The following is a 23975-nucleotide window of genomic DNA, read 5'->3' as shown; positions in this document are numbered from 1 at the left end:
ACCAAACCAAAAAACAGTGTGCCTGTCATACCTGGCATCTAAAAAAATTAAGATGGTAGCCCATGCTGCCACATTTGAAGATGCCTTGCCACAGGGTTTTGTTTCATCTTAGGCTTGTCCTAGAGGTGATGAAGCATCGGAGATGTCATTTTGCTTTGAACTTCTTGCCAAGCTCTACACTCACACATGACAGCATTATTATCAGCATCCACAGGAGGAGACCAGCACCAAATAACCTTGCTCCTGCTGTATGACAGCTTGTGTGTGTTGGTACCTATGTGTGTGAAATCAATAATCCACCTTCTCACTAGGGTTGGCCCAGTGTTTTCTGTCGCACGCAGAAAAGCCACTATCTGAGGCTGCTGTGTGGTAGCAATGGCAGCAGAGAACACCTGTGTGCTTGAGTGTTGTTTGCTTTACAGTGAAGCTGCCCTGGCCCAGATGCTGAAGGTTGTTGCCTTGCAAACTACAGCTTGCTTGTGGGGATTTAACCCTAAACATGGACACGGACACGCTTGTGGTCATGTGTCGAGCTCGGACCTGAGCGCCTGAGCAGCAGGCACATTTCTGCTGTTCATGCAGAAAAGCATCAATAGTGCTGATTTGTAACTGAAAAAAAAAAAGGAGATTATATTGTATGACTCAGAAGCAACACTAGGAAAGAGATGCAGTGTTATAGCATTTAGGCAGAAGAAAATCAGGTTGCAAGTAAACAAGTTGGAAAGTAGACATGACTCCTTTATGCTCATTATAAAGTAGTTTGCACAATGCTCGTATTAAGATCAGCAGTGAGTGTGTCTGAGCACAGTTGTACCATATGTGAGTCATTTGGAAGGGGCAAAGTGGTAAATGTATAGTTTTAAGCATTACTCCAAAAATGCTATCACTTTATTCTGAAATAAAATATCACATATAGAAATTGATCTTAAATTTCTCCCCTAAATTTCCAATATTTCCATAGAAGGCTTTATAAGAGACCTGGAACTTGTGCATCCCCTAGATAAGAATTTAGGGGTTTGTGGTATGGAGTGACTGGGTCCACATGCAGCATGTGTAGCACATCAGCCACTTCTGCTCATTAGACATTGGCAGAGTTGCAGGGCATGCCCAGGTAATGAGAGGTTGCTACTATGTGGCCACAAAAAAAAAAAGACTGAAATTAATGTTTTATCAGTAGTCTGAATTCTGGCACTACCTGCATGCATCGTTTTACCACTCTATTAATGTTCTTGAAATCTAGTTGCATGTAATTAAGCCCTGAATAGAGCCACACAGAGCCACACATAGCTGCAGCTTGCCCTGCTATATGCAGCCACTCCAGAGAGAACTTTTCACGTAAGTTTTAATTCTTTAAAAATACCTGTTCTTCAAATAGCCACAGTAGCACAGCAGGAGCTTGTCAAACAGGCAAGATTACAGGCTCCCTAAGTTTGTCCTAACATGACAGATTGTACTGACTCCGAAGAGGCTGTTATGGTCTATCGTTCCTGTGGTCCCTGCCTAATAGGAGCATTGCCTACACTCCTCATTAAAACTGTAGTGACTCCAGAGATTTCTGTATTACCAGTTATGTCAAATATGAGTTATTTTATCATAATACTCTCCCATCGCCCCCATTCATGTGATTCTAAAGGTGCAGGTTAAATAAGGAAAAGAGAACTTAGATTTACAGGCTGACATGTACCTTTACCTTATGTGATTTTGATGCTGAGAAATTGCACTGGAAGGGTTTCAGCAATTTTAAGTGCAATTTTTTCCTGCTGAAAGTAGAAATTGAAAAGTGGGCGATGCTGTCTGTGCAGTGTGATTTTAATGTGATGCTGTAGGGACCAATGGGACTTCATAATAGTGGTGGATGGTTTTGGTATGCTAAGAGAAGTTACATCACTTTTCTTCTGGATGGATGATGCTCTCTGGCTTCTGTCATGTGGGAGGTCAGGGCAGACAATCACACTTGCCCTTTCTGGCTTCAAACTCTCTGTCTTCTCCTGAAGGCAGAAGGCTACAATCAGTTGTTTCATTCAACAAATCCAAATCACAATGTGGCATTTCTGGTACCAAATGATTTATGGGTGAAAGAGAGAGAAAATATCACAGTGGTGCAGGTTGAAGAGAAACTTAGATCTGATAGTTAAGCTGCATCTTTCTAGATGTATCTGATCACATCTTTCATTTCCCAGGTATGCAGCAGCATGGAGAACCTGGCTGGGGACTTCTGGTGTCACTATCATGGAACAGGTTGTAGGAATCATGCATTGAAGGAAATCCTGAGGGTAGAGAGAGGTTGGGAATAAGTCAGGAGCAGAAGGAAAGCTGTTCAAAGTGCACACTGTGACATCAGGTAAGCATGCATCATACGAAATCCTGGGCTGTGTGGGCTGCCCATGTGGCTGGATAGGCACCAAAGCGTCAAATTTGGGAGGTGCAGTAATACGTTGCAGGAGCTGGCGCATGCAAAGCCAAGGGGCTCTGCCCAGCAGAGGATAGCATTGCCCAAACACCCCAGCCTGTTTTCCATGTTTTCACCTTAACACACTTTTTAACTCCCACGCCAGCCACACCTCCTTTAAAATGGGAGACACAGCTCACCCCAAGCCCAGGGAAACCCCTGCTGGCTGCTACCCTGTAAATTATGCTCAGAAGTTACAAGAAATCTGGAAAACCAGCTTCAAAAGTAGAATTTCAAGGAATCCCTTAAAGAACACTATGCACTTGTGTGCAGTCACATCGGTTTTGAAGAAAATGTTATTTAGTTACTTGTATTAGGATTTATTTTCAGGCACCTAATTTGGTGGTTAGGTTTGGAGCTGCCCTCGAGGCACAGGACAGCCTGTACCTGCTGTCAGAGAGTCGCCTGATACAATCAGCTAACTTGGGTGTTCCCAGAGAATTGCTCTCTTTTGGCGTCTAACATATTCCGAAACTGAATCCCAGGGATGTTAACAATGAATAGAATTCAGGCTGGACGATAACTTTCTCTGATGCCTCTTGCCTGCCTCCTGCGCCAGAGCTCAGGCAATGCCCGTTATAACGACGCTAGAGGTCTCAGTGTTGCCGAGAAAAAGCTGCTTTTAGCCATTATCTCAGCGGGGCCACGCGTGTGTGTGCCCGGCTGGGAGCCCTATGCGGCGGGGTTGGCATGGTGCCGGGGCTTGGGCCTCTGGCTGAGGAGGCTGCACGGTGCCTATCCACCTGCCCCTGGGCCTGGTGCTGCTCAAGGGAGTGACACTGGGGTTTGGGTGCCCTTTGCTGTGTTGGGCAAGGGGAGTCCTTGCCAAGGGTTGAGGTTTTGCATCCCAGGAGTGTGTGTAGGCCAGGTGGGCACCACCATGCCCTCTGCATCCCAGCGCATCCCGGCTCAGTGCCCGGCCAGGCGATGTGGCATTTAAAATTTCCTTTTTTATCCGTCTCCTTGCTGCTCCCCCCCCCCCCCCCCCCCCCCACTTTTTTTTTCCCTTCCCTCTCGGCTTTCCCTCCCCTCCCGTTTGACGTGCGCGGTTTTGGTGCAATGCGAATTATCTCCAGTCATTCAGTCAGGAGGGGCAGCGCCAGGCAGCAGAGCAACGGCGGGGCTGCCTCCTCCTTTTCCCTTCTCCTCCTCCTCTTCCTCCTCCTCCCGCCATTGCCATAACAACCGCGCACAGCCGCTCCGCATCGCACCGCGCTCGCAGGGCTGAGCATCCCACGGGGCCCCGCACGGGTGGGGTTAGGGGAGGGAAGAGAAACAGTGACATCCTTCCAAAAAGGGGAACAAAAAAAAGCAACCCAAACAAGAAAAAAGAACAAAAAAAGAGAAGACATTTTCGCGGGGTGGGTCTGTCGGGGACCAAAGTGACCTCAAGCCTCGGGTGCGCGCAGCTTCTGCGCGGGGCGCCGAAGGAGGAGAAAGGGAGGGACGGGACAGCCCCGGGAGTGATTTCGCGGGGAGGGAAGGGGGGGCGCGGAGGAGGGGAGAGGAGGGAAGGAGCCGGGAAGGGGTGTGGGGGGGAGGCAGCAGAGAAAGTTGGGAGGAAATAGCCCAGGAAAAGTGACACTCGCGGAGCCTGCCGGAGCGCGGAGGAAATAAAAGCAGCGGCGGGCAGGAAGTGTGAGGAGGAAGGGGAGAAGAAGAAGAAGGAGAAGGAGGAGGAGAAGAAGAAGAAGAAGAAAAAAACTACAACAACAGCAGCAGCCGTTGCTGCCGCGGCAGAACAGAAACCAAAAGCCGCACACCGGCTCGGTGCCGCCTGGCCCGGTATCCGCGGAGCTGCGCGCCATGGCCCGGGAGAACGGGGACGGTGGAGGCTCATGGAAGAAGCAGGCGGAGGACATCAAGAAGATCTTCGAGTTCAAGGAGACGCTGGGGACGTAGGTGGAGGGGACCGAGTGCGAGGTTGGGGGAGGTAGGGGTAGTGTTATCCCATCCCCACGGGGATGCGCGGACTGCCACACGGGTGGGTGCATGTGTGGGTGCGTGGGTGTAATTTCGTGTGCACTCGTAAGTGCTGCTCCGTGCCCCACTCATCCATGTAAGCAAGAAGTCGGGACCATCTGGGAGCATGAAGGAAAATATAATTAGGGGAGTTGTATCTATTAAATTCAGTCGACGTCCCCGTCCGTCGTCCCCATCACCCGTCCCGTCCTCCTCACCCTCCCCCCTCCCTCCCCCACCCCCAAAAAAGAGGGGAAAAAAGGGGTGGCACAAAGTGTTTTAAAATATTCATGCGGTGAGGAGACAGGGGAAGCCTTTCTCGTGGTAGCACAACTGTAAATAAATGCGGTCTGACTTGCACGCTTCCCCCTAAAGCCAATGGCTGTGTCTATTCATGGACAGACGAGCAGAAATAATCAGAGTGGATTGGATGTGTTTTAGCTACGATGCTAAGTGTTGTTGGGGTTTATTTCTGTTATTTATAGTGGCGGGGCATAAAGATTAGTAAAACATTGGAGTCTTTTTTTTATCAGAAGGCTGAGAATAAACATGCGCAGATGGTGTAAGGGAGCGGGATGCAGGCTGATGCTTTTTTGGCTGAGCAGAGAGTTTTATTTTTGTTAAAACCAATTTTTACGTGTAGGATATTGTAGAGGTAGAGAAGGGGGAGTGCTGAAGGAAGTCAGCATATGGGCTGCTGTGTGTATATAGGTTGTAATTAAAGTTCAGTTGTATTGGGAGTGCTCTTTGTGGCTCTGTCCTCCTTGCTTTAATTGCAACTTTAAGCATGTCTCAAAACAAAGCGTCATTAATCCCAAGTAGTGCTTTTCATACTCTGTATGCCACTTCCAAAATATGGATGACCAAGTTTTGACTATATTATTTCAGTTTCTGTCAGTTTCCAAGGGAGGGCTCTCTATAAACAGACTATTTCTGGTTCACAGACTCATTGGTTTCCTATGAGCAAACTGCGAGTAAGGATCAAGCTGATCATTTAATATGGAGGTGGGTCACTGGACTGTTGTGATGAGCAGATAGCCATCAGAAAAACACTGACCTAGCAAATCAAATTAATGTCTGCCCAGGTCTTTGAAGCAGCAAAGTACAGCATAACAACTAAGTGTTATGGTGTATTCTCATTGCCTTCATTGAGATTTTGCTGCTGGAATTTCATTCTGGGAGAGACGTGTCCCTGCTTGTCACCTTGTGTGTGTGGTTTCCTTCCTGAGCTGTTTGGGAGGAAAGTCTTAATGCTAAGAGATTTGCTAGAGCAGCAGCACAGTTTGCTTTGGTTTTCCTTATACATCTTTATAATTTTCCTGGTTGTTGTGTATGAAGTCCTCTGCGAGAGTTAATGTGTGCCACTGAAGAGGTCCAGAAACAGTCCATGCTGTTGCCTTGATCCCCATCCCAGTGAAGTTAATTGGAGCAGGTGTAGGTCCCAAGGAAGGTAAAGTTGGTCAGAGTTAATAGTTATGCATATTAGCAGGGCTGTTGCAAATTAAATTCATTAACTGTGGCCAATTAGTGTCTCAAACTATTAACCACTCTCTTAGCCTCACAGTTTGGTTAATAACTCCTTTCTGATGAGAATGGAAGCAGTGAGGTTTTTAACATAACAGTCCATCTTGAAAGTTTTTTGAAAACTAAAATGCCTGGATTAGAAACCTGGACCTGTATAAAGAAAACAGAGCTATTTTCTTTTACAAACATTAACCACATTAATTGTTGTGTGCTTTTCGCAGCCTAGGCGTTGGTTGCCTCTGGTTGTGCAATCCGTAGTTCTGGAGAGCAGGCTGATCATTAGAAGATCCGAATTGGAGTTTTGGTTCTGTCCTTGCCCACCCACCAGCACAGAACCTGCAGTTCCTATCAGCTCTGGTGTGACTTACCAGGGTGTGAAACTTCCAAAAAAAATTAGGCCATCACTCTGCAAGTCATTAAAGTAGTTATTCCGTTCCCACTGAAGGCGATGAGAGGCAGATAGACAGGATGCAGGAGTCCAAGTAATGGACCATTCTTAGTTATTGACAGGGAAGTACTTAAACAGGAATTAAGCAAAAATGTAAATACTTTTTAAAGCATCTAGACCAAGATGCTTTCTCTCTCTCTCTCTCTCTTTTTTTTTTTTTTTTTTTTTTTTTAGCAGCTATAAAATGTGCTTTGACTCTTCTACTGTAAGACTGAACTGTTCTGGACATCTATTGGTTGATCTCACCACCTAATAGATTTTTCTTTAGCATGGATCAGCTTGGTTTTACCAACTTGTTGTGTCAGATACAGTGCACTGGATTAGTGTAGTAGCTGTATTTTGCATTTCTCTGCCACCTTCCATTTCAGGATACTGAAGTGCTAAAAGCACTTTTACCAGAAAAGCAGCCCTTTATCTTGCAGCAGTCTTACCTGCCTGTGGTAAAATTGGTTAGAGAAGGAAAAGCATTCAACCTCCAAATCAGGGAAGAAAGCGAAAGAGAAACCTTAAAAACTTGTTTTATTTCAACTGAATTGATTTGTGAATTTTAATCTGCCTGTATACTGTATTCATGATTTGTTCTGCGAAGGAATTCTTTCATCTGAGTAAAGCTTTTCAGCAGATCTTTAACATGAGAGAGCTGAAATTGCTGGAATTACTAGAAAGATCCTTACTCAGTTAATTATTATATCATTTTGGCTTCAAGGAACCTCTCTAATGAGTACCCAGCTCTCTTTTCCAGAGCTGGAATTAATTATTTACATGTCCCTGTAAATCATGTCCAGCCACACTGATACTGAAATAGGCATCTTGAATTTGATATCACCTCTGGATATAAGAAACTAGCCTTTTCCACCTAAAGAATTGCTTCCTTTAGTGTCTGAGGTCTCTGTTCTCTTTGCTCAGTGCTGTTGGGCAGCAGTGTTTTCCTGAAGATGTTACCAACAATGCAGTGGCTGGTCCAGCTGGTACCCAAATCTGTATTTAACCTCTTCTATGTTGATGCAGGAAGTCCCTAAGCTTGTGCAATCTTAGTTTGTGGCTTCAGCCTCCTGGGTACCAGAGCATCAACAAAATATCTTGGTAATGTTCATCAAGAAAGTAGAATATAAATAAAAGATAAAATAGGTTATGTGTAATATATTATTATATATAATATATTATAGAATCATAGAATCACTAGGGCTGGAAAAGACCTTTATGATCATCAAGTCCAACCATAACCCAATTACCATGACTGCTGAACTGTAGCCTGAAGCACCACATCGACATGCTTCCCAAACACCTCTAGGGATGGCAACGCCACCACCTCCCTGGGCAGCCTGTTCCAATGCCTCACCACTCTCTCAGTAACGAAATTTTACTTGATATCCAATCTAAACATTCCCTGGCACAACTTAAATCCATTTTATCTCATCCTATTACTAGTTACCTGGAAGAAGAAACCAACACCAGCCTCACTTCAACCTCCTTTCAGGTAGTTGTAGAGAGCAAGAATATCTTCCCTTAGCCTTCTCTTGTCCAGACTAAACAATACCAGTTCCCTCAGCCACTCCTCATAGCTACAATGTATTCATAGGATCATAGGATGTTAGGGGTTGGAAAGGACCTTTGAAGATCATCACTTCCAAACCCTTTGCCAGAGCAGGACCATGGAATCTAGCACAGGTCACACAGGAACACATCCAGATGGAGTCTCCAGAGACGGACGCTCTACAACTTCTCTGAGGAGCCTGTTCCAGTGCTCTGTGACTCTCACAGTGAAGAAGTTCCTCCTTATATTGAGGTGGAACCCCCTGTGCTATAGTTTATATCCATTGCCCCTTGTCCTATCACAGGGTGCAAGTGAGCAGAGCCTGTCCCCTCCCTCTTGACACCCAGCCCTCAGGTATTTATAAACATCTATTAAATCCCGTCTCAGTCTTCTCCTCTCCTGACTAAAAAGCCCCAGGGCTCTTAGCCTCTCCTCATAGGGCACATGCTCCAGTCCCTCAGTCATCCTGGTGTTGTCTGCTGGTATCAAGGGTAAAAATTCACTCTTGCAGGACTTTTTTTTTTTGTTTTATTAAAACTTGTTGTCTTGATCTGAAAAGCACAGATTTTCCTACCAAGCAAAATGATAATTATGGAAAGATTTCATTGTAATAGCCACCGTTGTGCTTTAGTTTATGAAGTATTGATGGGTCTATTCTTTTTTGCGTGGAGGCAGAGCAAGCCTTGAACTGCAGTTGTACATTATGAAAGATTCATGGAAAATAGTTATTTTAAAATCCCCTTCATTCACCACCACCTCCCCTTTCCTACCATAACTGCCCCTTTTCCATCCCACCCACCCCCTTTTCTCCCTTTCCCCCTCCTTTTCCCCCTCAAATCCCAGAGCACCTGGGCTCTGTTGGAGTCTCCTCCCACCCCAGGTGTGGCCATTTTGCCCTCCCCACCCACTCCCCTTTTTAATCCCCACCAGGAAAGGCAGAAGCCCCAAGCTGAGCCCATTTGGGCTGAGGGATCCTCCTCTCATCACTGGTGAGTGCCCATGGTGCACACTGGGTGATGGTGGTGGTGACAACAAAGGCCGGGGGGCCTGGTGGCCCCCCGGCTAGATAGGGAGAAGGATTAATTGCTGCTCCAATATCATCCATGGGTGCTGGCTGGGCCTCCTTACTGGAGATGAGCTGCTCTGTGTGGTATCTTGGCTGGTTGGGGACCATTATAATGGAGTATTATAATGTATTTTTATATACAAAATACATATTACAGTTCTGTTCCATTTTTGATCTGCTGAAGTTTGAGGGTGCTGTTCCATGTCAGAGTGCAGTAACGTGGCAATGAACCACATTCTATATGTTTAGAATCAGTGGGCACCTCTTCTTGAAACTGGACCTGTTCACTAGTGAGCCATTAAAGGTGAAATTACAGATCCTGAAAAAGTAGCTAGGAAGAAATACACAGGGTAAATCAAGAGTAAAGGAAAATCACAGCAGCAGGCCAGATCCTCAGCTGATGAAACTTGGAGTTTCAAGTTAGGATGGGTAGGCTTAAGAAAAAAAGAGGATATGATTAATTACTCATCTTTTTTTACTTTTCACCAGTTCTCCTATAGTAGCTCTACTCAATTCACAGGCCTGCCTGGAGAGGGGGATTTCTGCCTCAGCCCTTAAAAGATGTAAAGCTTAACAATAGCATGAATCTGATAAAAATATCTGATAAAATAATCTGGTAAGATGATCACTGAAATATAATATCATTTACATATGGAGAAAAAAATTATGTTGAAGGCTTTTTTTAAACACAGATTTTGAGATTCCCAGAAGTAATAAGATACACCATGTCATCCACCAGCCAAAGAGGAAAGCTTCCAATCACTTGGTCTGCCTAATTGGATCAGCCTTGCATTTCTAAGATACCTGTTATTAGGCCTTATTGACATTAGAGTTATGATGAAGTTATAATATTTAAAAAGTCTCAAGCTTAGTAACTGTGGAGATATTGATGCTGTGCTTATATATGATGTGATAGATTCCTGAAAGCTTAGTACTGATAACACAGGACGTTGCATGGATATAGCCATAACAGTAAAAGTTCCTGGATGAGAACATAAATACACTTCAGTTGTGTGTTCAGTACTTAAAATACGATACAGAGAAAACCTGTAGGTGGTTCTGTTTTTCTGTTCTGTGTCTCTTCCATACTCTTAAGCCATTTGATGTCTCTCTTCATAACTTTTCTCTACAGCCATACGTGGTTGTTTATGTTGGGAAATGAAGAGACACTGTGTCCTGTTCTCACATCCATTTTCTTTCTTTCACATGTACATTGTCACAAACTCTTATGTGCTGTCTACAGTGTTTTTGCCCGCTTATGTCCTTCATGGTATCTTCCTCTACATACAGTTTCACCTAACACTCAGGCTTTTTATAAGCTGGTCCACCTCACGCTCTCACCTGTTCTTGATTGCTCAGACCTTCATGAAGAACAAGGCTAATGGAGGTGATGTGCCTCAGGCCAGAGAGTCAGCCTCAACTGAGTGTTCTGCAAGGACAGGTCCTGGCAGAAGTGCCCCATGCATTTGAGTTGCTGTGTACAGAGGATGCACCACTGGAATCAAGACCTGTTTGTCTCTGGTTGAAGATCTTCCCTTTTCATCAGCTGCATGCCAAAAGCACTTCTGTTGGATTCAACAGAACATATCATCACTCTTTAACTGTTTAACTTGAAACACCATGCAGGTTGCTCAATTGTGTGGTGGTTTTTTGTTGGTGGTTGGAAATTCTCAAGATGTAAAGAAACATGTTGGTATTCCCCTTGCTCCATACCCCCTCTGAAGATTGGAGATTTTATCTGGTTTTCATGTTTCATGACATTACCAGCAATTTCTGCTTCTCTCTCAGGACACCCCAGCAAGAAGCAGTGGCTCCGTTAGCAAGATGGCCAGTGGGTTTAAAGGGTGATAGAGGACTGGGGGGGGGGGGGGGGAAAGTAAATCTACAGCCACTGGTGAGAAGGGATTTTGAATAGCTCTTCTATGCATAGTTCATGAGGGCATTTTGGACAGTGCTTGTTTGGGATGACCCTGTAGTATAAAGCTAAAATTTCTTCCATTGGCTAGAAATAGGGTTTTGAAATGATAAATCAATGGCTTTTAGGTACAAATATACTTTTGGAAACTCCCAGTTTGCTGTAATGTCAGCTTGCATATGCATTTCATGAGCCTTATGTTCTACCAGTTTTGATGCCTTACCTCTTTTTGCTTTATCTCTTTTTCCGTGGCTGTTTGCTTTCAAGTACGTCTTTGCAGTTCCTGAGTTCCTTGCTACCTGAGGATGCTTGCTCACCTGCATGCCTCTGCAGCCAAGGGGTGTGCTTGGCAAGGTGACAGTAAGATGTCTGTGTAGGGTTGAAATAGGATATTTGGGCTTTTTTACCCCCTATGGTTTTGCACAGGATCCTTGCCTAGGATCATGAGCTTTGACTGATATTACTATTCAGGACCTCTGGATGGGGAAAATCAACAGACCCTGCAACAGTTTGAAAGAGGGGAGATTTAGACTAGATCTAAGAGAATTTTATTTTATTGACTTTTTTAACAATGAGGATGGTGAAACACTGGTACAGGTTGGCCAGAGAGGTGGTAGAAGTCCCAACCCTGGAAACAATCAAGGTCGGGCTGGCTACAGCTGTAAGCAACCTGATGTGATTGAAGATGTCCCTGCTCATTGCAGGAGGTTTGGACTAGGTGACTTTTAAAGGTCCCAGCCAACGCAAAACATTCTGGGGTTCTGTAAATGTAACAAATACTGAGTTCACAGCTGCTCTTTGTGTGGATGCGAGCTGAGGGCAAAGCATGCATAAAAATAGCAGGTATTTTTGTCAGCTGTAGAGGTAGCAGACACCCCAAAGCTTGCCACAAGCAAAACCCAGAGGATCTGAAGACTTGGTGGAGGGGTAGTGGATAGAGCTGAACCCAACTCTATAGAGTCCTATAGTAATCCTTTAACCAGAAGTTTATTCTTCCCATCACAGCCACAACACAGTGGGTGTGAGAGCCTTCTTCACTGCCGCTCCTGCCATCTGGAGCAGCCTGTCTGCTTCCTTCACCCTCCATCTGCTTTCACATAAGAGCTGAAATAACTCTTTATGTTTTTTTTTCCCCTCTTTTTTCATCTTTTTCTCTCTACCTTGGTGACTGACCTCAATTATTTTTGTTGCCCTTCGCACACAATTCTCCTGGCTACACGCAGAATATTAGCTGGAGTTATTTAATCCTTTGAAGCATCCAAGGATACGATTAATATTGAATCAAGTTGTATTGTTTTGGTTTGTTTGACAATAACAGTATTCTGAATTTATTGCCAGTAATGGTATTCATTTAACTGGTGAGTCATAGTTTATATTCATGATTACTTAATAGGACCTCATTTTCTAGTCATTTTTGATCTCATGAAAACAAGTTGGAACTAAACAAGTACTGTTAGTAAACAGGTAACGAGTCAAAGGTGGGATAAAGAGCAATCTGAACATATATTTTTTTCTAGAAATCATACTGTTCTTTAAAACCTTTATAGCAAATCTTAACACTGATAACTTTGTTGTTGTTATCTGACTTGGCAGTTGCTGTAATTTTTCTCTGAATGTTGTGTCAATCATTTCTAAAAAACAACTCTATAAATAACAGATTGTTAATAAACTTTTCAAGGCACTTCACTGATGTTTTTGTGTTGAAAGCTGTGTATGGAAGTCTATGCCAGAGTTACCCAACAGATTCTATGAGGTTAAATTAAAATAGTACTCTTTAGCAAATTTGGGTTTTGGCTGAGATAAAAAGCTTTTCAAAGGTTATGTATTCATTTAAACACTGGACATGCTAAGAAAAAGCTGCTGGGAAGCTCTCCTTTGGATCTGATCTGTGTGTAGAACAACTGAACACAGGGCTGAGAGCCTCTGTAACAGTAGATCTAATTTTGCATGCTCTTTTTCCTGGGCAATATCATAGGTCATATTTAAATAATAATTAATATTGGTGCTGTCTGTATGCTGTTGGTAACAGCATGGGCACCTTATTGCTGTGTTGTTTCACAGATGCTTAGAGGAACTGAGGTCTTCCCACAGCTATAAAGAGCTGCAGCAGACCAGGCTGTTCTTGGTGATGTGGGATCACTCCAAGCAGAATCCCAAGCTGCCATCCTGACTTAAATAATTCAAGCAACCAGGCTTCAATCAGGCTTCCACTTACCAACCCAACTCAGAATGGTAGAATCACAGAATAGTAGGGGTTGGAAGAGACCTCTGGAGATAGTTGAGTCCAACCTCAACTCATTAATTGTGACTGGGCTATCCCCACTGTGATGGGCAAGGGCTGAAATGAAGCTATTTGATAAAAAACTGTGGGGGAAAAACCCAAAATGATGTAGAAAACTCTAAACAACACAGAAGGGAGCTGTGATGGGGGATTGGTAAGCAGGCGCTGTGTATGTGAAGAAAAGCATTTGAAGGATTTGCAGCCATGTGGAAAACCCCTTTGGGAAAGGCACAGGTTAGTAATCAAATTCAGCTGTACTTGAGAGAGGCTGCTGGGGCATCCCTGAATAATCCTTCATTGTTATATTGAGTTGGCTTGGAGACTTCCTCCTGCTACTTGCTCTTGCCTTCTCCTGCCTCTCAGCTTAAGTGAATTTAGTACAATATGCCCAGCCATGAAGCCTGCAGTGTTTTGGAAATTTCAAGCACAGCAGCATGCTTGATGTCAATGGCAGAAGGAAGATACTGTGAACCTATTAACTTACTGGGTGCTTCCTAACCTGTTTACTTGCAAAGTACCTGAACAAATTCATACTTTCAACTCTTACTTCAGGACATTTCATAGTTAAGACTTGAGATATCTTAGAGACGCCTAAAGTTCTGGGATCATCCTCAGCCTCGCACTTTTGCACTAAAGGGGTTTCTTGCCATTGCAGTGTAATTTTTTCAAGAGGCACAACCTGTTTTTGAGGGGAAAGTCTGGCACTGTTAGGCTTTTCCATGGACTGATGATCATTATCAAAAAAACACCACCTCCCTCTCTGGGTGCAAGCCAGGATGTTTTGAGACACCTCCTCTAGCGTAATTACATAGCAACCTGAATACTGCAAACCAAACCAGTTTTCCTTCCCAACATAAAATGCTCCCAAACATAAAAAATACCCAACAAAACAACCCCCTGCAAGAAGGCTTATGCACTTATGTACCCTTCTTTAGGGAGAGAAGAGGGAGCCAAGCAACATGTGGCTTGTTAGCCAAGTTGCTTGATGCACCGTGTGAAGATGCCTAGATAAAAACATCTACAGATCAGAATAATAGTATGACTCTTGTTGGCCGAATGACCTAGGCACTGGGACATGAGAGGAATAGCTTAGAAGGAAAGGAAATGTCTCATGTCATAGATTTGACTTATGGCTTATGCTTTTTAGAAAGCAGGATCTTGGGGCAGAATGTACCAAGAAACAAGCTGAAACTCCATAGCTCTCAAAAGCATATAGACAAAGGACATACAGCTACTGTGGGCTGCAGGCAGGCTTCTGCTCTTGGGTACATTAAGGTGCATCTCAGTAATTTTACTGACTAATTTTCCTGGCTGTAGCCATGTAATCTATGTTATGGACATGAATCCTATCCTCTTAAGAGAGAAACCCTGAAAAAAAAAATCTCAGAGCTATGTAGCCAAGTCCCTTGAATGACCTCTGAGTCTTAATATTTTTAATGGAAAGAAAATAAAGTGATTCTAGGATTTCTGAGTGACAGCTGAGATGACTTGTGTCCAGAAAGAAAATGTGTGCCCTTTTGGCACTGCTGAAAGAGAACAGAACAAGTACTGAAGCTGAGAGCATGCTCATTCTGCAGGTGAATGCTGAAAAGGAAAAGTCTGGGGCAAGGCAGGGCAACAGGATTCAGCTCTAAGTCAGTGCCAAGAAAGGTTTGTTTAGGTGGGGTGCTTTTAGCTTAGAAACAGTTAGATCCCTCTGCTAGTCAATGAGATATACAGCTGCAAAAGTTCATAGGCAATGGGTTCTTTGGACAGGATAGCTTGTACACTGCACCAGGCAACACTTAATTGTAAGTCCAGGGCCACTGAAGTGACTGGCAGCTTCAGTGCCAGTGTTTGCTCTGGAGATGGTATGATGCTGTGGCATCTTCATCTTGCAATGCCACATGGTTATGAGGAAAGTGTAGGACCCCTTTATGTACATATAAGTAGCTATAGTCACCATGTGTGTATATATATAATGTATATATACCCACACATTACAAATACTATTTATGTAGTGATGCATAGTGATATCCAGTGCTAACTTCTTGTCATACAGCATGCTGTTTGACTTAGGCCATTCTCTATGCATTTATTAACTGTGCTGTTTGGTTAAAAACTGTTTAAGAGCATCATGAACGTTGTTAATTTATTCTGTAGTTTGAATTTCTCTTCATATTTGGGTTACATTTAGGTGAGGACAGGAGAGATGTGCCTGATTATATTATCTAAGCTTCAGTATAAGGATATCTCCAGTGGTGAGGAGGAGGTTGTCCCTGGATGTAAACTGGCTTTAGGCAATTATTAAATACCTTTGTATATGCAGTGACTTCTTGACAGATGTTTTTTTCTGATGCCCTGTTGTGTCCTTCCATCTATTGAGTTAAGACTGGAACCCAACCAATGGCCCTGTTTCTACTCTTGTTCATCAGGCAATTGCTTTCAGTGATGGAAAGGTGATAGTGTGTTTTTCCTGTCTTGTCATCTTTAAGAGGAATGACTTTGGTAGTACTCCTCAGCTGCTGAGTGGTGTTGGACCTTGGTCGGTTTGTGATCAAAGACCATGGAAAGATCTCAGAGGCTTGGCTCTGTCTTGGCTCTGTGATGCCTCATGTACCTACCCCATGGCCCTCGAATGCTGAGATACTTCTGATACATTCTCTGAAATATTGGGAGGAAAATGCTCACATTGCCTAAGATTTAAACAGGAACTGCGTGGTGCCTTCTCATTCAATTAGCTAATGGGATAAACCCAGTCACTTCTGATGATCTCCTTCATATCCACATTAATTTTGCTTGACAAATCATGGATTTCTATGTCCTGTCTAAATCTTGCACAAGCCCCTCCACTGGGTGTTGTAGTCACGTCTCACAGGAATGCACAGCTGGAAGATGTCAAAGCTTCTTCCCTCAGGTCAATTAAGGGCTTTGTGTTTAGATAAAGCACACTTCCCCTGGGTAAATTAAGGCAATGCAGAGCAGATGGAGTCTGTTAGAGCTTTTTGGATGTAAACTTGACCACAGCAAGTGCAGGATGAATTAACCAACACTGTGTTTGATGTTGGGAGGTCTCTCTTGGATAGCCCCCTCTGCAGATGAGGTGGTTGAAGTATCTTCACCAACCCCCATTTAACTCTGGTCTACACCACTGCTTGCAGGGTGATGGCAACTGCTTACTGCCCTCTGCCACTGTGTAGTTATGGCCTGATAAGTTGTTTCAATTAAAACCTCACCCTGCTAATGGTATTGTGATGGCGAGTACAATAACTTCTGAAATCAGTTTCCTTTTCTGATGTTGTCTGAGCAATATGCCCAGGGACATATTAACCACATTCTGATATTTTAATGCTAAAGCAAAATATGGAAGATAAGGAGATTGGTAGTAAAAATATTTAAAAAGGTTTTGGTTTTAGAAGATTCCTATAAAATGTCTCCCTAGAGGTCTCCTCATGCATTGGCTTTGTGCTCTGAGCAGATCTTCGTAAAGTTAGCACACAAAGGCACTCCAAGCCTGTTTCTCTTCTAATTTTCTCTGAACTCATTTGTAGTAGTGCAAAGTGTCTGTAAAATTCTGCCTTTGATGTGCACAGCTTGGAGGTTTTTTCCTTTTGGAATCAAGAAAAGCCTATACTACTCATCAGCACATTGGAATAGCAACATTTTATGTTCCTTACGCTCAGGTTTCAAACATCAATATAAAGTTACAAGGCTGTGGAGGAACCGGTTGCAATTCTAGGACAGAAGAGGAAGGGGCTGAACATGTCCTGTGGGGCAGTTTGTGTCTTCTGCCAGCCCAGTTCTTTGCAGGGATGTACTGTGTATTTATTTAATGCAACAATGCAAGTTAAAAATAGTCTTCCAAAAAGGAGGTGGGAAAAGGGAAGAAATGCAAAGTACAAGAAGTTTTATTTCTTTTCATTCCATAGACACTATAAATCAGCAGGGAAGTCAACTGCATTCTTTCTTTTCTTTCTATCTTACGTTGTTAAAACATCATCGGCCATTGCACTGAAATAGTTTGCAAGAGCTGTTTCTCCAGGACCAGTTTCTGACTGAGAACAACAACAACAAAAAGGTAGATGCTACATTGAATTTGTGTGTCAGCAGGTACTGAATTCAACTTAAGAGCTGTAAATGGAACCAGTCATCATTTCTTAATGAGATATATGAGAACAAAGAATCACAATGCTTGAATAATCTGTCACACATCTATCAATGCTGCTTAAGCAGTTATTCAGTTTGTTCAGTGGTTTGACAAGGTAACATGACAAAAGCAATTTACAAAGCAGTTAAAATAAAAATATACACTACTTTTTTCTACCACTCCCCTTCCTCCCCCCACCCCATCCCCTGAAGGTAATTCTTAAAGCTGTATGTTTTTTATCCTTACAATCCCTGCCCAGTCATCTGTTTTCAGTGGCACTGCTTGGATGAAGTCTTACATGGCCCACAGTGATATTATTCACCAGATCATTTGTCATTTATCCATCCTTACTCTAATGAGTCTGTCGTCTGGGTCTGGGTGGAAATGAATGATGCATTGTTCTGAAACACAGTGTAAGTATGTTTTTCACTTAGTGCTAAGGCTGAATTTCTCCAGAGTCCTTAAGAAACCCTGGTCCTCAGCCTTTATTAACTGTTAATGTAAACCTTTCTGCATATTTTATTCATTTGGCAGCAAATGTAGGGGAAACTTGGTATGAATTCCCTGGGAGCAAAGTAACAAGCATTCTACATGGAGGTGATACAATCATCTGTTTTAATACCAGACCTTTCAAGACATTGTAGCAGACTGGTGCTGAGATGGCCCCATTCCTATTGGTAGCAATGAGTATCTGCAAAAAATAACTGATAACAAGTTGCAGGGACCATCACAGTGGACATTAAGTGCCAACGGCATGAGATTTAACACATCCAAGTGCCAGGGTCTACACATTGGCCACAACAATCCCATGCAGTGCTACAGGCTGGGGTCTGAGTGGCTGGAGAGCAGCCAGGCAGAGAAGGACCCCGGGGTACTGGTTGACAGTAGGCTGAACATGAGCCAGCAGTGTGCCCAGGTGGCCAAGAAGGCCAATGGCATCCTGGCCTGCATCAAGAACAGTGTGGCCAGCAGGAGCAGGGAGGTGATTCTGCCCCTGTACTCAGCACTGCTCAGGCCACACCTTGAATCCTGTGTCCAGTTCTGGGCTCCTTAGTTTAGGGAAGATGTCGAGTTGCTGGAATGTGTCCAAAGAAGGGCAACAAAGCTGGTGAGGGGTTTGGAGCACAAGCCCTATGAGGAGAGGCTGAGGGAGCTGGGGTTGCTTAGCCTGGAGAAGAGGAGGCTCAGGGGAGACCTTCTTGCTCTCTACAACTACCTGAAGGGAGGTTGTAGCCAGGTGGGGCTTGGTCTCTTCTCCCAGCACCAGAACAAGACGACACAGTCTCAAGCTGCACCAGGGGAGATTTAGACTGGATGTTAGGAATAAATTCTTCATAGAGAGAGTGATTTGCCATTGGAATGGGCTGCCCAGGGAGGTGGTGGAGTCGCCATCATTGCAGGTGTTTAGGAGGAGAGTTGATGGAGTGCTTTGTGCCATGCTTTAGTTGATTAGATGGTGTTGGATGATGGATTGGATGCAGTGATCTTGAAGGTCTCTTCCAACCTGGTTTATTCTATTGTATCTTCAGCAGCAGGTCTTACCCTTTTCAAGTGTCCTTCCTTTGAGTGTGGTGTAATGAAGGGATGGTACTGAAGAAATTATTTTTTTTTCCTTTATCTTCCCTCTTCTTCCATCTTTCTCCCATCTCCATCTTTCATTTTCCACTTTCTCCATTGCTGCTTACAGATGTAAGACTTTTGTTCTCTGTGTGAATAACCCTGGGATTCCCTCAGTCCATTTATGTTTTATATAGCCTACAACATGCATTGAGGTATCTTGCTGCCTATTTTATTGTGCCTTTAACTTTGTATGTCACCAGGTTCTCAACAGAGATGTTGTAAACAGCTTTTAGGGAATTGTGAGCAGCTTTTATTTCAGATGAGGTGACAGGGTTCCCAGCCACCTTTCAAATATCCCACAGGAGTCTGTCGTATAAGAGAATCCCATTTCTTATCATTGCCACATGACTTCCATTACTACGATTTCTGCAGAAATCACAGTGCTTACAAAATCTGTGATACTGAAAGCTCATATGCTTATATTTTTGCTACATTTATGCATGACATATGGACTTCCAGTATATGATTACTCTGATCCTGCTCAACATCTTGTATTTTCTGGTGACTGCTGAAGAATCTGAGTATGTACAGTATTTTCTTTCCTATTATTGGTGTTGCTGCAGCCTTTAACTTGTGGTTAGTTGCTTAACTGTCAAATACTCCTGGCTTCATTAAGAAACAGATGTACAGGTCTACACTTTGTCTTTGTAGCTGCACTTTTGACATATTGTACATGTCCTTAATTGAGTTTGTTCAGGATAATACCATCTGCTGGCTTCTGTTTCTGCTGTGGCTCTTGCTGAATATTTGTGTGTATCATTGTCTATAAAGAAAGATTGTAGAATTTTAGCAAGGTAGTACGTTGATTTAATTTTTTTATATAAATAATTTAATATCTTTATTAATAGAATTTGTTCCTAAAGGTATATTTCAGGCAAGAATCAAGACCTGTGTCCATGTTGGCCTCTCCTAATTTATTGGCATGTCTATCAGTGTGTCAGAACTCCCAGACTAGGAAAAAAACAGCCTTTGGGTTCAAATTTGGCTGCCATTGGTCATGGAACAATGTGAACTAAACTTTTAGATTTGCCTGATGCTTTGACATGAAACTTGGTCTAACAAGGTAAATCAAGATATGTCATCTTTGAAATAATTTAGTTTATCTGTAAGGTTGATGGGCTTCTAGTCAGCTTTTAACATAGCCAAGCATGTTGTGATATGAAGCTTTTGGTGGCAAAAGCAGTACTGGACAGACACTGGATGAGATGTGTGCTGAGGATGCAACTGGAAAAATAAATGCTGCTTCCTGAGAATCTAGAACAATATCCTCCTTTTCATGTAGCCCACTGTCATGTTTAGGTAAGTTCTTCATCCTCAGCAGTTGCTGTATCTGTCTAAACTGTAAAATGCATTGGAAATTCCATTTCCCAGCATTCTCTGTCTCTGGTCATGACAAGTGTGAGCAAGTGTCAAAAAGTATCTGGGTCGTGATTTATCTGTAGTGGCCTAACTCTGCTCCCAGTAAAAAGAGTAGGCGCTGGCTTTTGATGTTAATAAGACAGTGTTAAACCCATTTTGAGATGCTTATGAAACCTTCAGCGCTCTCTGCACCACTCACATGTCGTGGCAACAGGGAGGAGAAGTGGGGTCATGCAGGGAAACGAGTCCTCCAAATAACATTGAAGACAGGGAGATGGCATGCTTAGTGTTTTAATAGAAGTGGGACACTGATCTGCAATATCTGGTGTCCCAGCAGGGCTGGATTGTCCTTCAGCTGGAAGAGTCTTTGTGGTGCTTCCTATGGGCAGGATTCAGTAGAAAATTTCCTGGCTGTCCATATGTATTAGAACTCACATAAAAGTAACTGCAAAAACACAAGTTGTCTTTTCATGCTGACAAGCAGTTTCTTTGACTCAATGTCATTGCTGTTTTTCCACTATTGATATTCAGTACTGAACTGATATTGGTTCCCCCATATTGATACCCTCTTGGGAATAGGAATTTGTGAAATCATGAGCTTTGGAGATGATGTGGGCTAGTGGTAGAGGCGTTTATTGGGTGGAAAAGTGCTAGATGATGATTCAGGAGACTTGTGTTTTGTTTTGTTTTTTTTTACTGAGCCTCTGGCCTTTTTCTGACCTTGGAAAAGTTGCAGCACCTTGCTGGCCTGGTTTCCCCATCTGTCAAACGGTCACTGACCTACTTTGTAAGTCACTTTGAGATCTAACTAATTAAAGCTTGCTATGTGAGTTGTTCAAAATGTACTATGTAAGTGTTTTTGTCATGGTAATATGGCAAGAATCTCCCCTCTAGTACCTAAGTATGTTGGGAACTCAGCTGCAGTGCTTGTGTTTTGCAGATGATGCTTTGTGTGGGACACACTTCTGCAAGAACTTGTTCCTTTTCCTAAAAATATCACTGGCTTCACAAAGAGGTTGAGAGCCACACCTCAAAATCACTTGAAATGGGACAAGAGAGTAAACCCAGCTAAAATGCATTTTATATTTCATTGTGCTGGGAATCCCAGCATAGCAGAAAGAACTTTCAAAAGTGTCTCTGAACTCAACTCCTGATGAGTTTTGTGGTGGATGGACATTAGGAATACAACTGTAAGGAACTGTAAATCTGAGGCAGTTTTCTTTTCCTGTGCAGTTCAAGTTCTAAGTGAGATTCAGAAACTGACAGTAGTTTTATCTTCACACTGCCAACAGAGTGGGATTTGCAGAGCAGTAGATAGAATTTATATTGCCTTGAAGAGCCCTCCAGTGATAAGACAATGTGGTGTTGCCTCAAAGATACATCTGGAGCATTAGAGATGTGTTGCTTATCTGTTAATGACATTTTTAATGACAAACAATATTTGTGCCTCTTGAAAATCAGTTCAGTAGCTGAAGTCAGCATGGAGAACTGAAATGACACTGAAATGATAACCTTTTTGAAACACCTTCAAAAACCAATTAAAGCAATTGGAGGAATGTCTCTTATTCTATGCTGTCTTGGCAAAAAAAGTTGGTACCTGCGAGATGCAATGGGAATAGAGCTGTGTTTCTAATCACTGCAGCATTACTATTTTCAAAAGCCTTTTTGTAGGCAGAGTGAGTTAATTTTTTTTTCCCTGTTTCTGGATAAAAAGTAATGTTAGTGAACAAATAGGAGAGCAGGCCTTCATTTAAGCTGCATGATTTAGATCTGCTGGTGAAGGCTGCTGCTGCAGAGCATTTGACATTCATCAGAAAAAATATCTCCAAGTCTAAACAGTTTTATTATGCAAAGTGATATAGTTGGAAGATAAAACATTCTGTCTTTTTCCACTTTGAAGAACAGTGCCAGCTGATGGATGTCCTGTCAAATTTCTCATATGCTTGCAAGGAATGTGAATAGCTGTGGGTCTCACTTTTCAAATCCTAGCTGCTATAAGCAAGGAGCCCTGAATGCTTAGCCAGGCCAAGAGTAGGAGAGCAGCTATGCTCATTATGTGGAAATAACATGTTGCACAAAGTGAGAATTAGCAAGTCCTTGACATCTTCATGAATTAGGGTACCAATATTTGGTTCTTTCCATTTAGATTTTATTAACACAGCTTTATATTTCTTACAAAACACTTCCCCTGCTCCACTAACAAAGCAGACAATGGCTGTATTTGTACATGAGTGTAGAGCTTTTCCTGAAGTGAATTTTCCTTAGTGATTTAGGAAAAATCACAGTTCACTGAAACATTTATTAAAGCTTCACCCTGTTTAGTGAGTTATTAATTTGCATATGGATACTGCCATGTGTGCTTATACCCAAGCACATGCTAAAGTCCTATTAGCGGTGTGAAGTCAAAGGGCCTTCAGTAGAAGATCAAATATTAAGCACTTAATTGCTTTTTTGGTAGGTATGGACTGCTAAAAGATGACCAAGGAGAGTACTCCTGAGTTACAACCTCCTATATTTCCCTACATTTCTACCTAAAGCAAGGGACCAGATTTGCTGAGTTCATTGCAGTAGCTGTAAAGCCCATGATTTTGGGTGGGAGACGTCTACCTACTGCAGCTGAGTGAGATGAGAGCTGTGGCTCAAGCCTCAACCCTGTCAGGACACTGATACCAGCAGGAATTGCCAACAGGGCAGCCTGAACTGTGGGGAGGCCATTGAAGAAATAGCCACATCTGTTGGGGATTCCTCTCCTTTGGCATCTTGTGTCCAACAAGCATGAATCAGAGCCCTCTTAAACTGTTGGGAATCAGAGCTTTCTTAAGCCATTTTGTTAAATGTCACTGCAAAATATCTTGGCAGGATGACAGGGGAAAAAAGGCACTTAGCGTAGCAGTGTTGGTGCACCATAAATATTTTTCTCAGTTTCATGAAAACTGCAATAAGGGAACATCAACCTTCATGAAATGACCTTTAAAATGCAGTAAGAAAACTGAACATATTAAAAGCAATTAAAAAAAATAATAAACTAAACTCTTGACTGCTCAGAAAAATACCTTTCCTTTATCACAGGCAAAGGAACTGTGTTGTTTGTGTTTGGTTTCTGGACAGCTTTAACTTTTCTGGAGAGAGTATTATAGCAGAAAGAATAACACAAGGCAATCATCTGGGTCTTGAATAAACCCAATCCTCGCCTGTAATTTGGGTTTATTTTCATCTGAGGCTTTGCTTTAGGTAGACTGTATAAAGCTTAGTGATCATTCAAAATCCTGAGGAAATACAAGAAAAGGCACATTATCTCTCGCCCTGTGCATTGCAGAATTTGCAAAGATTGTGAAAAGTGCTACTTTTCTGGTCAAAACTACTGTTTCCCAGGAATGACTGCTTTTTCAAGGCAGTAAAAAGGCTGGGTGGGATTCATTTGGCCTGTCCCAGGCCTTCTGAAATAGCCACATGAATATAGCAGGGGTGACACTGGGTGTGCTGGAGATGGACACCCTGTGGAAGTGGAAAGTTGAGTGCAATAGCAGAAAATAGCATTTAAATGGCATTAAATGCCTATAGGCAGCTCAGTGGTATCTCTGGGCACCGACATTTGGGTCCTGAGATGAACAGAAGAGCAGGATCCCGCATGACTGAGGGTGCTGGTGGAAACATCTCATCACCAGTTGAATGTTGACATAGACATAGGATA

General features: G+C 42.9%; 1 protein-coding gene across 2 annotated transcripts in view; it reads left to right on the top strand.

Moving 5' to 3' along the window:
• Window positions 1-3950: 3950 nt before the first annotated feature.
• Window positions 3951-23975, top strand: part of CAMK1D (calcium/calmodulin dependent protein kinase ID) — a 242389-nt gene continuing 222364 nt past the window's right edge. For both annotated transcript variants that reach the window (XM_068168352.1, XM_068168345.1), the window contains exon 1: window positions 3951-4347. In XM_068168352.1, the coding sequence (XP_068024453.1) occupies window positions 4256-4347 (92 nt within the window). In that variant the 5' untranslated portion in view covers window positions 3951-4255. The remainder of the gene's footprint in view (window positions 4348-23975) is intronic.

The sequence above is a fragment of the Melanerpes formicivorus genome, unplaced genomic scaffold (assembly GCF_026170545.1).
Source record: "Melanerpes formicivorus ecotype bairdi unplaced genomic scaffold, bMelFor1.0.p_v2 SCAF_3, whole genome shotgun sequence".
Classification (NCBI taxonomy): Eukaryota; Metazoa; Chordata; class Aves; order Piciformes; family Picidae; genus Melanerpes; species Melanerpes formicivorus.
This window is presented reverse-complemented; position numbering and strand designations above follow the sequence as displayed.